A 13,435-nucleotide genomic window follows, 5' to 3' on the forward strand; every position below is an offset into this window, starting at 1 on the left:
TGTCTCCTCCCCCTGACTCTGCCTGTCTCCTCCCCCTGACTCTGCCTATGGTATTTGGAAAAATTTCTTCTGCTTTTACACCAAGTTCTAGTATACGATGTTCAGTATTTAAACTATTTTTTTAAAGATTTATTTATTTATTTAATGTACACGAGTACACTGTCACTGTCTTCAGACACACCAGAAGAGGGCAGCAGATCCCATTACAGATTGTTGAGAGCCACCATGTGGTTGCTGGGAATTGAACTCAGGACCTCTGGAAGAGTAGCCGGTGCTCTTAACCGCTGAGCCACCTCTCCAGCTCCCCAGTATTTAAAGAGGTCAAAACAGTAGCAACACTTCCGTGTCATTAGGTACACTTGGCACCATCACCCTAACTTGAAGAGGTATTACAATGTTGGAGGGTCTAACATTCCTCCCTAATCCTAGAACGTTTTTTCCATAATTTATTTTAATTTGTGCTACACTGAATAAAAGGCCTACAAGGCTTTGGGTTAGATTTAATCTGCTCTCAGTTAATATAAGGAGAGTCTCCCTTGTTCTCTCTTTGTTTTTTATGGCTGCCGCCTCTGCCTCTATAGCACGGGATTAAAGGCACGCACCGCCCCTCTTGTCCTTGTTTGTTTTTCAGAAGGCTACAGTTAGAGGTTCCGCTGAGAACCTTAGAGACAAAGTCTTCCTAGTTTCTATGAGAAATGTATAACATTAGCACACATCACAGTGACATCTGGAATAAGGGCAGCTATGGTGTAAGGCCTCACACTGAGGCCCAGTATGAGGTACTGGTCCGACTTCTGGTACAACTGAGAAGATCTCAAAAGCCAAAATCAAGACCCTGAGCCCCAAGTCTGCCTTTCCAGATGAAACAAGTGCCCCTAGCTAAAAAGTCTATTCCATCAAGGGAATGAGGCACAGTGTGTGCTTATTACTACCTGGTCCCAGCAGCCCAGGGAACATCCAAACAAGCCAACTGTATGGTCCTGTGGGACCCAGGGGACATCTCATCCTCCCTAGGACAAAGGCAGCCCACCACTCTTCTTCCCAAATATAACCCATGTGGCTTTGTGTATTGTGTCACATCCTCCTCCCTGGGCTGTGAGCCATGAGGCGAAGAGACGGCTGTCAATCTCATCCGCCAAAAATTGTATGGCGTGTGTTCAGCCTCCAGAACCCTCAGGGATGAAATGAATCCTCCTTCGCCAAAGGGGATATTGAGAAATGACTAAAATATAAACACTGTAAGAAGACCTCCCACCAGGAACCCTCCCCACAACATGTCCCAATTAGTATTTCTCTTCCAAGCAGAAGGACAGAGATTTAGTGTCTGGAGAATTGAACCCACAAGGTTCCATCCAGACTGAGAACATCATGGCCAGAGTAAGAGGCTAGAAAGAGAAGGTAAACTATAAACTAAATCAAAGAACCTGTGTTCCTTTCCAACAACCTGTGGAAGTCAGTAGCCTAGACTAGAAAACCAGACACTTCTAGATGATAGAACCACAGGAGCTGGTGATGGTCCCCCTTCACTACCCTTCTGTGCCTCCCTTGGCCTCTGGATGTTCTACCTTCTTTGACATGTGCTGGGTCATGCTCAAGTCAACACATAGTCTTGGTCCTGAGTGTTTGGCTTCCAAAAGTTTCTCTTTGGTTAAGGCTTTCAAAAAACGTTTGCTGTGTTGTGGGCAGGTGCCTGTGACAGAAATATCAGAGATGATTAAGAATGGGATAGCACAGGCACTAAGATCAACAATTAATAAATGGGACTTCATGAAACTGAGAGGTTTCTGCATGGCAAGGGACATGATATTTGGACAAAGTGGCAGCCAATGAATGGGCAAAGATTTTTTTTTTTTTTACCAACTATACATCAGATAGAGAACTAATATCCAAAGTATATAAAAAATTTTTTTAAAAACTAGGTATCAAGAAATCAAATAATCCAATTAAAAATGGGGCATAAATCTAAACTAAGAATCCTCAATAGAGGAAACTCAGATGGTTGAGAAACAAAGAAATGTTCAACATCCTTAGCCATGAGGGAAATGCATATCAAAACTATGAGATTTCATCTTACACTCATCAGGAAGTCTAAGATCAATAACACAAGGGACAGCTCATGCTGGCAAGGATGTGGACCAAGGGGGACACTCTTCCGTTGCTGGTGGGAGTGCAAACATGGATGGCCACTATGGAAATCAGTGTGCCAGTTCCTCAGAACAATGGGAAATGATCTACATCAAGATCCAGCTACACCACTCTTGGGCATGTAGGCATATACCCAAAGGATGCTTCATCCCACCAGAGAAACTTGCTCAACCATGTCCACATTGCTGCTCTATTTATAGTCCTAGAAACTGGAAACAACCTATCCTTAACAGAAGAATGGATAAAGAAATGTGATACATTTACACAATAGAGTATTATTTAGCCATTTAAAAAAATTAAAAACGACATCATGAAATTTTCAGGTAAATGTATTAGTGTTAGAAAAAAAAATCATCCTAAGTGAGGTATCTCAGACCCAGAAATACAAATATGTTATGTATTCACTTATAATGTGGATATTAGCTGTTCAGTCAATAATAACCAAGCTAAAATCCACAGAACCACAGAAGTTATGTATAGAATAAGGAACTGGTGCACAGATAGATCTTGTTAGGTAAGAGTCATAGAACAGATATGAATGGATGGGGGGTTGCAGGAACAGGAGGAACAAGTGGGGAGGAGGAGAACCATGAAAGGGGGAAACAAGGAGACAGCTAAAATTAAGGCCATCTGAGGGGTAAGTATGAAAACTAATACAGTAGAAGCTTCCTACAATTTATACATATATGAAGGTGATCTAAATAATGGGGAGACAACAGTCCCAACTGTTTATCTCTTGTTACCAAATGAAACTTCCAGTACTGGGATTAGCTTACATCTGAGTTGTTGGCCAAAGGGGTCCCATAGGAATCTCCAAACAACCCAGGCTGTGACCAAGACTATAGGCTGCTCTCCACAAACTGACAGCAAGGCCCCATTCCTGAAAACACTACCCATACAACTCACAGAACGTGAGGAAGTTGAACTAGTGCCTACACAGAGCCTTTTATATTCCAATGTCTTTGGTACAGGTAAGTACTCTCTACACTACCAAAAGAGTAAATAAACTCCAAACCAGTCACAAACCCTGTGATCTATAATGGTATCCTGACTGCAAGATACGCTAGGGCAGTGGAGGCACAGAGCTTGTGGGAGCACCGACCAATGTGTGAGTTGACTTAAGGCCGTCTCCACAAGATGAAATCCATACCTGACACTGTTGGGTGACCAAGAGCCAGAGAAGAGATAGCCCAAGAACCTAAGGTAAAATACTACTGTCTAAAACAAAAATAAAAACAAAAACTATATAGCAATAAAATGACTCCTAATGACATTCTGCTTTACTCATAGAGCAGTGTCTGACGCAGCCACCAGAGAAGCTTCCTTCTGCAGCAGATGGGAACAAACACAGAGATCCACAGCCAGATGTTATGCAGAGAGTGAGAGACCTTGGAACACTCAGCCCTGAATGGGCCGTCTCCACCAAAGCCCTCCCCCTAGGGCTCCAGGAACACTTCCAAAGAGGATGTGAAAAAAAGTGTAAGAGCCAGAGGAGAGGAACCAGGAAAACAAGGCCTTCTACGTCAACTTGATCAAAGCTCATCTGGAGTCTGAGGCAGCATGCACAGGGCCTGCGTGGGTCTGCACCAGGTCCTCTGCCTACACATCAGAGCTCCAGTCCAGCGTGTTTATGGGATTCCTGTGTGGGTCTCTGATTCTTGTGCCTTCTCTTAGCCTCTTTTCCTTCTGTTTGTTTCTCCTGTCCAACTCCTGGCATCATCCCTTCTGCTTCCGAGTTTACAGACACAAATGTTCACTTGGCTTCTACTTTAAAAGCAACCTCTAAGCTCACACTTGTACTTTGATTTGCAAAGAGCTGAGTGATAGGCCCTACTCTCCTAGCAACATAAAAACAAATGTTTATGGACAGCAATGACCTCTCCCAGGGACCACACTTACCGTTAGCCGGGCCGTCTGCACGCTTGGCTTTCCTTCGCTCTCTTTCCTGCTTCCTTTTGCTCTTCTTTGAGGAGACTATCCTTTCCCAGTGTCTCTGTTTTCTTTGCACATTTTTCTTCCATTATCCAGAAAACAAAATTGTTTGAGAACTTCATAAGCACCAGAAAGGAAAATGAACACCCATCACCTTTTTCTCATTTATGTATAAAGTTAGAAAGGAAAAGATTTTTATCTTTAAAAACAAGCCTACTGGCTTGTGTTTATTTTTAATTTTACCACTATGATCTTTTGCTATTTTATTTTCATTGGTGGACATTCACCATGAACATACAGAATTATTATAATTGTGTGCACTGCTCGGGATCCGATCCAGGGCCTTAAGCATGCAAGGCAAGAGTTCTCACTGAATAATCTCCCTTTCCAGGTTATAGTTACAGAGAACATCACCTTCACCCCACCATCCCAAGGCTACAGAAAACTCATCTGGGACAGAATCTTAAAAACAGAGTTTAGAGCCCCTGATTCTTTTTGAGGTATGTCAAAATTTCTTTTAAAATTTTATTCACATTCTTACGACTCAAATAAAAATGAAACCTTAATCCAAGTAGCAGGGAATCAAAACACACAGACTTCATTCTCAGCTCCCTTAATCTCCTGGATCAACCCTTAGAACAGAGATCTCTGCGACACCCATCACAGTGAGCTCACAGGACCCACCGAGCTCCATGCAGCACTGTTTGCAGGGCTGGTCTCTTCTTGGTGTTCACACTCCACATCCAGCTGCAGAAGCTGGAAGCTTTCAGAGAGTCCATCTTCACTTCCGGCCTCTGCGAGGCTTTCTGGTTCCTGCAGGGCCTGTGAGACTGTTCCCTGAGCACTCTCTTCTGACTTACAGTCCATGCGCTGACGTCACTTACACAGCTGATTCCTTACAACCAGAAGACAGATAGTGCTGGTGTGTTAGTGAGGAGCAGGTGTGTGACACTGACCCAGAATGACCGAACCACGGAAAGCACGCTAGACAGTATTCCAGAGAGACACTTCAGCAGTAAAAAAGCCATACGCTTCTCAAAGAACAAGGACCGGATACCTCCAAGTAAGCAGTAGCCACAGAAGGCAAGCTTTTATTGTGTTCTTTGGAAAGCAGTGTGTCAGTTTACTTTCAGATCACTCCTTTAGCATCTACCACATACGAGGTTCTGAGCCAGTTTAAAAAAAAAAGGTATTGTAGATTTCTGGGGTTCTGGTGACAGGTCAGAACGTTTTTTTAAGCCTCAAATCGAACCTATATTTGAGCACCATTACAAGAAGCCAGCCACCTCTGAGGATGCGCAATATTCCTTCCAGGCCTGAGGTTGAAAAATTGTGAGAAGCACCATAACAGTGATGTTCAAACTCCAAAGCAGGGAAGCCAGCGGTGCGTGTGCAAGCTGGCCTAGAACTCAGAGACTCACCCGTCTCTCCGAGTACCAGGACTAAAAGTGTTCACCATCTTACCCTGCTAGTTCAGGGCTTCTTAAACATTTTCTATTTGTAACCCCTTTTTCACTTAGAAAAAATTTAAATTTCCTTAATTATTTATTATTATATGTGTGCCATGATATGTGTGCATAGGTGGTGGGAGTATAAATGTACAGAATGCATATGAAAATCAAAGAAAGTCAGTTTTCTCGTCCCTTTCCATGGACTCTGAGGACAGAAACCAGGTTATCAGGCTTGTGCAGTAAGTGCCTAGCCTTCCTGTGACATCTTGCTGGCTCTCACCCAGGAAATTTTATGCAAGTCTAGGAAGATAGTATATACAAACACACACACATATATACACACACACGACAAATGACTGATAATAAATCATAAAGACACTCATTCTAAAACGACGCTGCTGCTTTGGTGTACAAGTGATTTTAGCATTTATGAAGATGAGAGCACATCTGCATTCTAATGAGAAGGGTGAGCTTGTTTATTTTCACAATAAAGAATTAAATCTTGGCTGGATCCTGGATACTGTTGGATGGAGTGTTGCAGTGTTTTCAGAGTCGACTGGTATTTTAATACTGTAATTGTCAAAGCTGAGATGCCACTTTGCATAAGTATGTGGTACAATGTGGCAGAAGTATATATTTCAGGAATTGTCAGAAATTCTGTGCTAATCCCAACCCAAAATTCAATTAGTAATTTTAATGTTAATTTTTTTTTGTAAAAATTATGTGTATATGTGTATGCTGAGTGTAGGTTTCTGCATGTGTGTGCAGTGCATGCAGAAGCCATCAGGGAGCGCTGGAGTCCCTGGAATTGGAGTTAAGGTGGTTGTGAGTGGTTGTGGATTGGTTCTATAGCCTGCTACATTGCACTCCCAGTAGAGCTTGGTGATTGGGCAGTAGAAGAGGAGGAGAGAAAGAGGGGAAAGGGAGGAGAGGAAGGAGGCTATGGACCATGGAGGAAGACAGATAGGTCAAAAGCAGTCCTGGGTAGCAACTTCTATCAAAAGGTTAGATAATTGAGTAACAACTCTAATTGGTTGGGCATCTTGTGTATTGAGTGTTTCCAAGTATATAAATCCACTGGATAACCATTAAGCTTTAAGAGTCTCGTTTCTACCGGGTACTGCGAGCATGGCAGAGATTGTCTGGGGTTCAGCCGAGCTTTGTGGATTGGCAGAGCCATCCCCCATGCTGGTGTCTCATGGGTCTAGTTGTGTCATGTGCCATGCTTGGCCTCTGGCTGCTTCTAGCTGTGGTGTGCATGGCTTCTGGTGCAGCGGAACATGGCGGCCAGACCTAAGCAGAGCTGCCCTGCCCGATTAGATAGCTGTCCCACGCTGAGATATTTTCTAAATCTAACCTGATACATGGTTCTAATGTTATTTGTGTTAATTTGGCTCTCAAAATTACACCGGAACTGGCATGTCTGCCTGTAAGACATTGAGGGTCCCTGTCTCCAGTTGGCTTTGATTGGTGAAATAAAGTTGCTGGTGGCCAGTGGCTAGACAGGGAGACAGAGGCAGAACTTTAGATTTCCTGAGTAAGGGGGACAAGAAAAGATTTAGAATATCCATGACTGGGAAGCAGGAAAACAGTCTTGAGAGACAGAGAAGCGTGAGTGAACAGCCATGTAAAGGAGCTGGGAGTGCAAGGCCAGAGAGGGTTTCCCAACCTGAGTCCAGGCAACCAGGTTAGAATATAGATTTTAGTAAGTAATAATTCAGGAATATTGGAAGGGAGAGTGTGTTAGCCACAAAGAGGTTTGGAAATGCCCAGCCACCGAGCTGCTTACAGCATATTAAAATTAAGCCGGTGTGAGTATGTGTCTTTCATTCACAAACCCAGAGCATTTTGGCACGGGGTGAGAAGCATACACAACCACCAGGGCGTTTAGAGTGGATTAACAAATTACCACATCAGTGAGCTGCTGCCCAGTGTGGGTGCCGAGAATCAAACTTCAGTCAGCTGCAAGCACAGTACACACCCTTAACTGCTGAGCCACGAGTTAACACAACTTCAGTGAAATTTAAGTCAGCAACCTACAAAGCAGTTTTATTTTTATTTAATTTTTTTATATTTTTATTGTCGTTGTTATTGTTGTATGTGTATTGATGCGTGTGTGTGAGTGTCGGTGTATGTATGCTGTGGTAAACATATATACAGTAGTCAAAAGACAGCTACTAAGAGTCAGCCCTTACTTTGTTAAGCTCTCTGTGCTAAACCATCTCACTGGTCCCAAACAGTAGTTTTAAAAATCAAACATTCCAACACAATACAACCTCTGGGGGGCTAGAGGGATGGCTCAGTGGTTATGTGCACTGGGTGCTCTTCCAAAAGATCCTGGTTCCATTCCCAGCACCCACATGGTGAATCACAACCATCTGTAAACCCAGTTCCAGGGGATCTAAACTCTCTTCTGTCTCTGAAGGCAGCACACACACTGTGTACAGAAATATATGCAAGCAAAATACTCATACACATAAAAATACAAAATAATTAAACAAGTTAAGACCCATGCTAGTCTGGTAGTATTTGGTAGATGCTAACAAACAACAGCAGGCAAACAGTAAGAGTCTGTTTTCCATAATTAAGCATTACGTTTCTGTAAGAACAGAAAATCAGTATGTGGAGCACAACGCTGAAGTTCGGAACACACAGTAGTCTTGTATGTGAGCTGAGGTGTGTCTGGTCATGTTTGCTGGCACTGCGTGGGAGGGATGGTGTGATCAGAGCTAAGGGGTGGACATGTTGTATTCAGAGCCGTGGCTGCAGTAAAGTCACCCGGGACCCATTATGATTTGGAGTTAGTAATTGGTCACTGCATGCTCAGGTTGTTTATTTCCCTTTGCACTCCACCAATCTCAAAACTAACCTGAAATTTAGTTGTTTTAAGTTTGAACTTGAATAGGCTGTTATAGGGAAGAAAACAGCCATCTTAGGATTCAGCCATGTTTTCTGGCTTGCTGCTCCTGAGTGGTGAGACAACATTTATGTCTGTCACAGATTCCCTCCTTGAGGTAAGACAGGCTACCTCACTGAACTGTGAGAAGGACCAGATGTATTTCGCTTCTCTGACAGAATAAGTGCTGGGGAAACACTGGCTGTTTGTTGTTGCTTCTGTCTGAAACCCTTCCAGTGAAGTTCTTGCAGTTTTTCAGTCTCCAGGCAGTTCTGAGTATGCACATCACACCCCTGTGGATGGTCATGTAAATGCTTTCTAGATCTGGAATTGACATTCACCTGCCTGCGAGGGCTGGGGCTTGCTTCAGATTCTACTCGCTCTGTAAGAACATCAGTTTGTCCCTTTGTCCCTTTGTCCCTTTGTCCCTCCCTCCCTCCCTTCCTCCCTCCCTCCCTCCTATGGTACTGAGGATTGAATCCAGGGCTTTGCATGCACTAGGCAAGTACTCTACCCCTGAGTTAGAACACAGTTCTTTTTATTTCTTATATTGAGACAGGGTCTCATTGAACACTCGTGTACCCCAAGCAGGCCTCAAGCCAGTAATCCTCCAGTCTAAGCTTCTTGTATAGCTAGAAGCTTTCAGGTCAAAGCTACTAGGTGCAGGTTAAGTTTTAAATGTTATTTATTTACTGAGTGTATCACATACAAAACTAAGTAGAATGAACATTCTTTCAGAGAAATAAGGAAAACAATTTCAAAAAACATTGTAAAGAACAAATGCAAACTAAGATACTCTGGTCCAGTAAGCAGCAATCTTCCCTTATGAAAGTGAGCAAGCAATTTGTTAAAACATTCTTTAAACATTCTAGCAGTACGGCACTGTGTGGAAAGCAGTGTTGACTATAATCTTTTTAAACTAAAATATCCAGACCCTTATTATGACACTTCTCTTAGAGGGCTACACAAGCTGTTATGCTAATCACCAACATCATTTTTACATGTGTGTGCATGTGTGGAATCGTTGTGCATGTGTGGGTAGGAGTGCACTGAGTGTGAGGTCAGGGGACAATCTCCAGCGTCAGGCATCAGGCACCTTCCACCTTATGTTGAACAAAGGCTTTCACTGAACTGGAACTCAGCTATGCAGGCCAGGCGAGGTGCCAGCAAGTCTCCAGGGATCTGCCTGCCTCTACCTTCGCTAGGATTACACTCAGCCACCACCCTGGCTCAGGTCCTGAGGCCTGTGAAGCCAGCACATTACCAACTAAGCAACTTCCCTGTCTCATCATTTGCTTTGGTTTCCTATGTTTAAGCCATTCAAAGCACAGATGTGAAAGAAGATACACTGGTTCAGAAAGCAACAATCGCCCCTTACTGAAGTGAGCAAACAATTTGTGAAAAAAAACTATAAGGGACCTACATAGACGGCTCAGGAGTAACAAAGCTCTAACCACAGGATACACGTGCCCTGATTTGATAGGATGAGCTGAGTTTATCCCCTGGAACTCATGTGCCATGGCTCACGTACCCACACACACTATATACAGACAATAATTGAATACCTTCCCCAATAAAACTGCTAAGGCTTAAAATCTGGCATTTGCCTACTATTCATAAAGCCCCAGGTTTGATCCCAAGCAGCACTGAATAAAAAAAGGAAAATATAGGGTTTTTTTTTTTTTTGTTTGCTTGCTTGTTTGGTTTTTTAAGACAGGATTTTTCTGTAGCAGCCTCTGGCTGTCCTGAAACTTGATTTGTAAACCAGGCTGGCTTCGAACTTTCAGAGATCTGCTTGCCTCTGCCTCCCTAGTGCTGGGATTAAGGCATGCGCCACCATGCCCAGCAAGAAAGGCATTTTTTTAACAGCCAAATTTCACAGCATTTGTCTTCTTATCTGTGCGTGACTATTTCTTTGACCAGTAAGCATGCCTGGTGCCTCCTACATGACAGGCCCTGTTGGGGAATGAATGGATATACTGATGTCTCTTTGGAAGTCTGTCTGAGAAGGAAAAAGAGGATAGGAGAATTTTGGGGGGCTCTACAATTTCCCATGGCTGCTGCTCAAAAAGCTTGAAAGCTGGGTTGATATTTTTCTCACCACACTGAATTCCTTTAAAGGACTCTACATACATGGCTGGAGAGATGGCTCAGCGGTTAAGAGCACTGGCTGCTCTTGCAGAGGACCTGGATTTAGTTCTCAGCACACACACAGTGGTTGACAACCCTCTGTTAACTCCAGTTCCAGGGAATCCAAAGCTCTCTTCCAGCCTCCAAAGGAATAAAAGTTCACAGATATACATAAGATCAAAATACTTATACACACAAAAATAAAAATCAATAAATCTTAAAAAAAAAAAAAAACCAAAGACCTTGGAAACAGCAATATTTGGTATCTGTTGGACTTAACCACTTTCTTTCTTGTTCCTCACGCCTTTCTAAATTCTATAGTCCCTGAAGATGTTTTTCATACCAGGAGATCAAATAGAGACAAGAACAACCACCACCCTAAGCATCTATGTTACACGTGAGAGCACACTCCTGAAGGCACAGCCCACCTTTCTTCAGCTTTGCACCTTTGGTGGACAGCATACATGCTGGCCACACAATGGAAATCAATAAATGCAGAACAGAGGTTATCATCTAAGGGTCCTCAAAAAGCCAAGGTGTAGCTGAGCATCAAGACATACAGACCTGGGGGCTGGAGGCCTGCTCAGTGGTTAAGAGTGTTTGCTCTTCTTAAAGAGGACCAGGGTTCTATCTCCAGCACCTATATCAGGGAGTTCATAACTCCCTATAGCTGATCTCTAGGGGGTCAGATACCTTCTTTTAGATTCTGATGGCACTTGCACCTACACACAGGTATGTGTGCATGTGTGAATACACACACATGTATATGTACACACACATAGTTAAAAATAAATCTTAAATAAATACAGATCTGATGAACATTATCTATACCTAGACTTGGTATTTTACCTCTTAGTTAAAATATCTTTTCTAAAGGCAGGGATAGTGGTATAACTGTAACCCCAGCAGTTTAGAGGCTCAGGCGTGGGGTGGGAGGACTGTGAGTTCTAGCCCAGGCTAACCCACACAGTGATTATATCCCATCTCAAATGGATCTTTCTGAGCCTAAGCCATTCAACAGTTACTAACAAACTGACACAATAATGGTATATCCTGGGGATTTGGTGGCAACATTCACTCCATCTTTGTGAGGTTCCAATTTTCAACTGCTTTGAGTTGAAAACTCAACTCAGACTCGTCCTCCTGTTTCCCTACTGTACAAACAAATCCTTCTAGAAACTGCACTGAGCCTCACACAGTAAAGAGCATCCTAGGACCAGGAAAGTAACTCAGTAGAGTGTTTGCCTACCACGCACAAAGCCCTGGATTCAAACACGTAACATAAACCAGCTATGACAGCTCAGGTAATACTAGCATGAAGAGGAAGGAAACAGGAAACAGGAGGGTCTGAAGTTCATAGTCATCCTTGGCTATATAAAGACTTTGAGGTTAGTCTGAACTACCTGAGACCCTGTCTCAAAAGAAATAAATCTGTGAAATATATATATTCATAAATATGTAGTAATAGATATATAAAAGCATCTAAATGTTGGAAAATTATACCAGTCTTCTGCCTAGAATCAGCAGTATTTTCTATTTCACTTACAGTAACCCAAAATCTACACAATAGCTACACAGATCATTAAGGGCTATCCCTTCTGTCAATTTTTTTCTAAAGGATTTATTTATTTGTCTATATGCTTATTTATACACAGGGTTTCACTATGGAGTTCCTAGCTAGCCTGGAACTTGCTATATATAATCAGGCTGGCCTTCAACTCACAAATCTGCCCTGCCTCTGCCTCCCAAGCGCTGGGGTTTAAAGGCCCAAACGTTCATCCATCCATTCATCTGTTTTCTTGAGACAAGATTTCTCTGTACCCTGGTTGCCCTGGAACTCCCTCTGTAGACCAGGGTGGCCTCGAACTAACAGGCAGAGAGGTCTGCCTGTCTCTGTCTCCCGAATTAAAGGTGAGCACCACCACACCCGGCCTATATAATTTTAAAAAAATTATATATGTGGCTATGTGCGCATGAGTTGAGGACAGGTGTCTGTGGAAGCAAGGGGCAACGGATCGCCTGGACCTGAAGTTACAGGCAGTCATGAATCGCTCAGACATGGGTGCTGAGAACCAAACTCGGGTCCTCTGCAGGAGCCATCGTTCCTGCTAGCCCCTCCTCCATCGTTTTCTTTTGCTTTCTGTGGTCCACCTGTCCCCCAAACATACTAAATATCCCAATGTCTCTGCATAAACTGTTCTCTCTGCCCACATGCTCTTTCTTTAATCTCACATATCGTCAGATCATGCATATTTTCACTATCCAACACCACCTACTTATTTTTTGTCTGATTTTCCCACACCGTTCCAATACAAGTTCTGTTTACTCAGAGTCTCAATAAATACTTTGAGTTAACACCGCCATCTCTGCCTTAGACCCTTTTTTAGCCCAAGTCCCACCTGATGAGCACAAACGCCGTCGCTAAGTTCCACTCATCCTCTGTTTGCACAGGTCTCATTTTCTCATTCTGAGTCCTACCACCCTCAGCACTAGAACCACACGCTTAGACCCCAGGCTGCAGGGAACGCGGGTCACGCTGGCTCGCGAGCTGCGACCGAGGAAAGGCAAGACTTAGATGTCCCAGGGTTGTGGGATGCCACGGCCTCTCGGTGGGACCCCGCAGTCTCTAATCAACCCTCAATACCTTGGCTTACCTAATACAGCTTGCTCAGACGAGATCAAACACAGTTGTCCCCGCACCAGCACCACTTCCGGTTCCTGACTAGCTTTGAGTGGACTTCTGGGAGTTGTAGTTTTCAGTCTAGCAACGCAATAGAAGATGCCAGTAGATAGCCTGGACTTCTATACGCTGGGTTATCTGTTAGTTGAGGACGGCGATTCCAGGTCCTCGTAGACCTCACATAGTCAAACAGGTGACTAG

General features: G+C 43.4%; 1 protein-coding gene across 2 annotated transcripts in view; it reads right to left on the reverse strand.

Moving 5' to 3' along the window:
* The window catches only part of Trmt10b (tRNA methyltransferase 10B), a 21,629-nt gene extending 8,383 nt beyond the window's left edge, over window positions 1-13,246 (reverse strand). Inside the window, exons 1-4 of one of the 2 annotated variants that reach the window (XM_028770293.1) lie at window positions 13,209-13,246; window positions 4,762-4,972; window positions 4,045-4,159; window positions 1,566-1,690 (exon numbers count right to left, since the gene is read on the reverse strand). In XM_028770293.1, the coding sequence (XP_028626126.1) occupies window positions 1,566-1,690; window positions 4,045-4,159; window positions 4,762-4,944 (423 nt within the window). In that variant the 5' untranslated portion in view covers window positions 4,945-4,972; window positions 13,209-13,246. Of the gene's footprint in view, window positions 1-1,565; window positions 1,691-4,044; window positions 4,160-4,761; window positions 4,973-12,953; window positions 13,111-13,208 lie in introns of those variants that run through there. The other variant, XM_028770294.1, reaches the window with a different exon arrangement.
* Window positions 13,247-13,435: the final 189 nt, after the last annotated feature.

This window comes from Grammomys surdaster, unplaced genomic scaffold (genome assembly GCF_004785775.1).
Source record: "Grammomys surdaster isolate TR1022 unplaced genomic scaffold, NIH_TR_1.0 199, whole genome shotgun sequence".
In the NCBI taxonomy this organism is placed as follows: Eukaryota; Metazoa; Chordata; class Mammalia; order Rodentia; family Muridae; genus Grammomys; species Grammomys surdaster.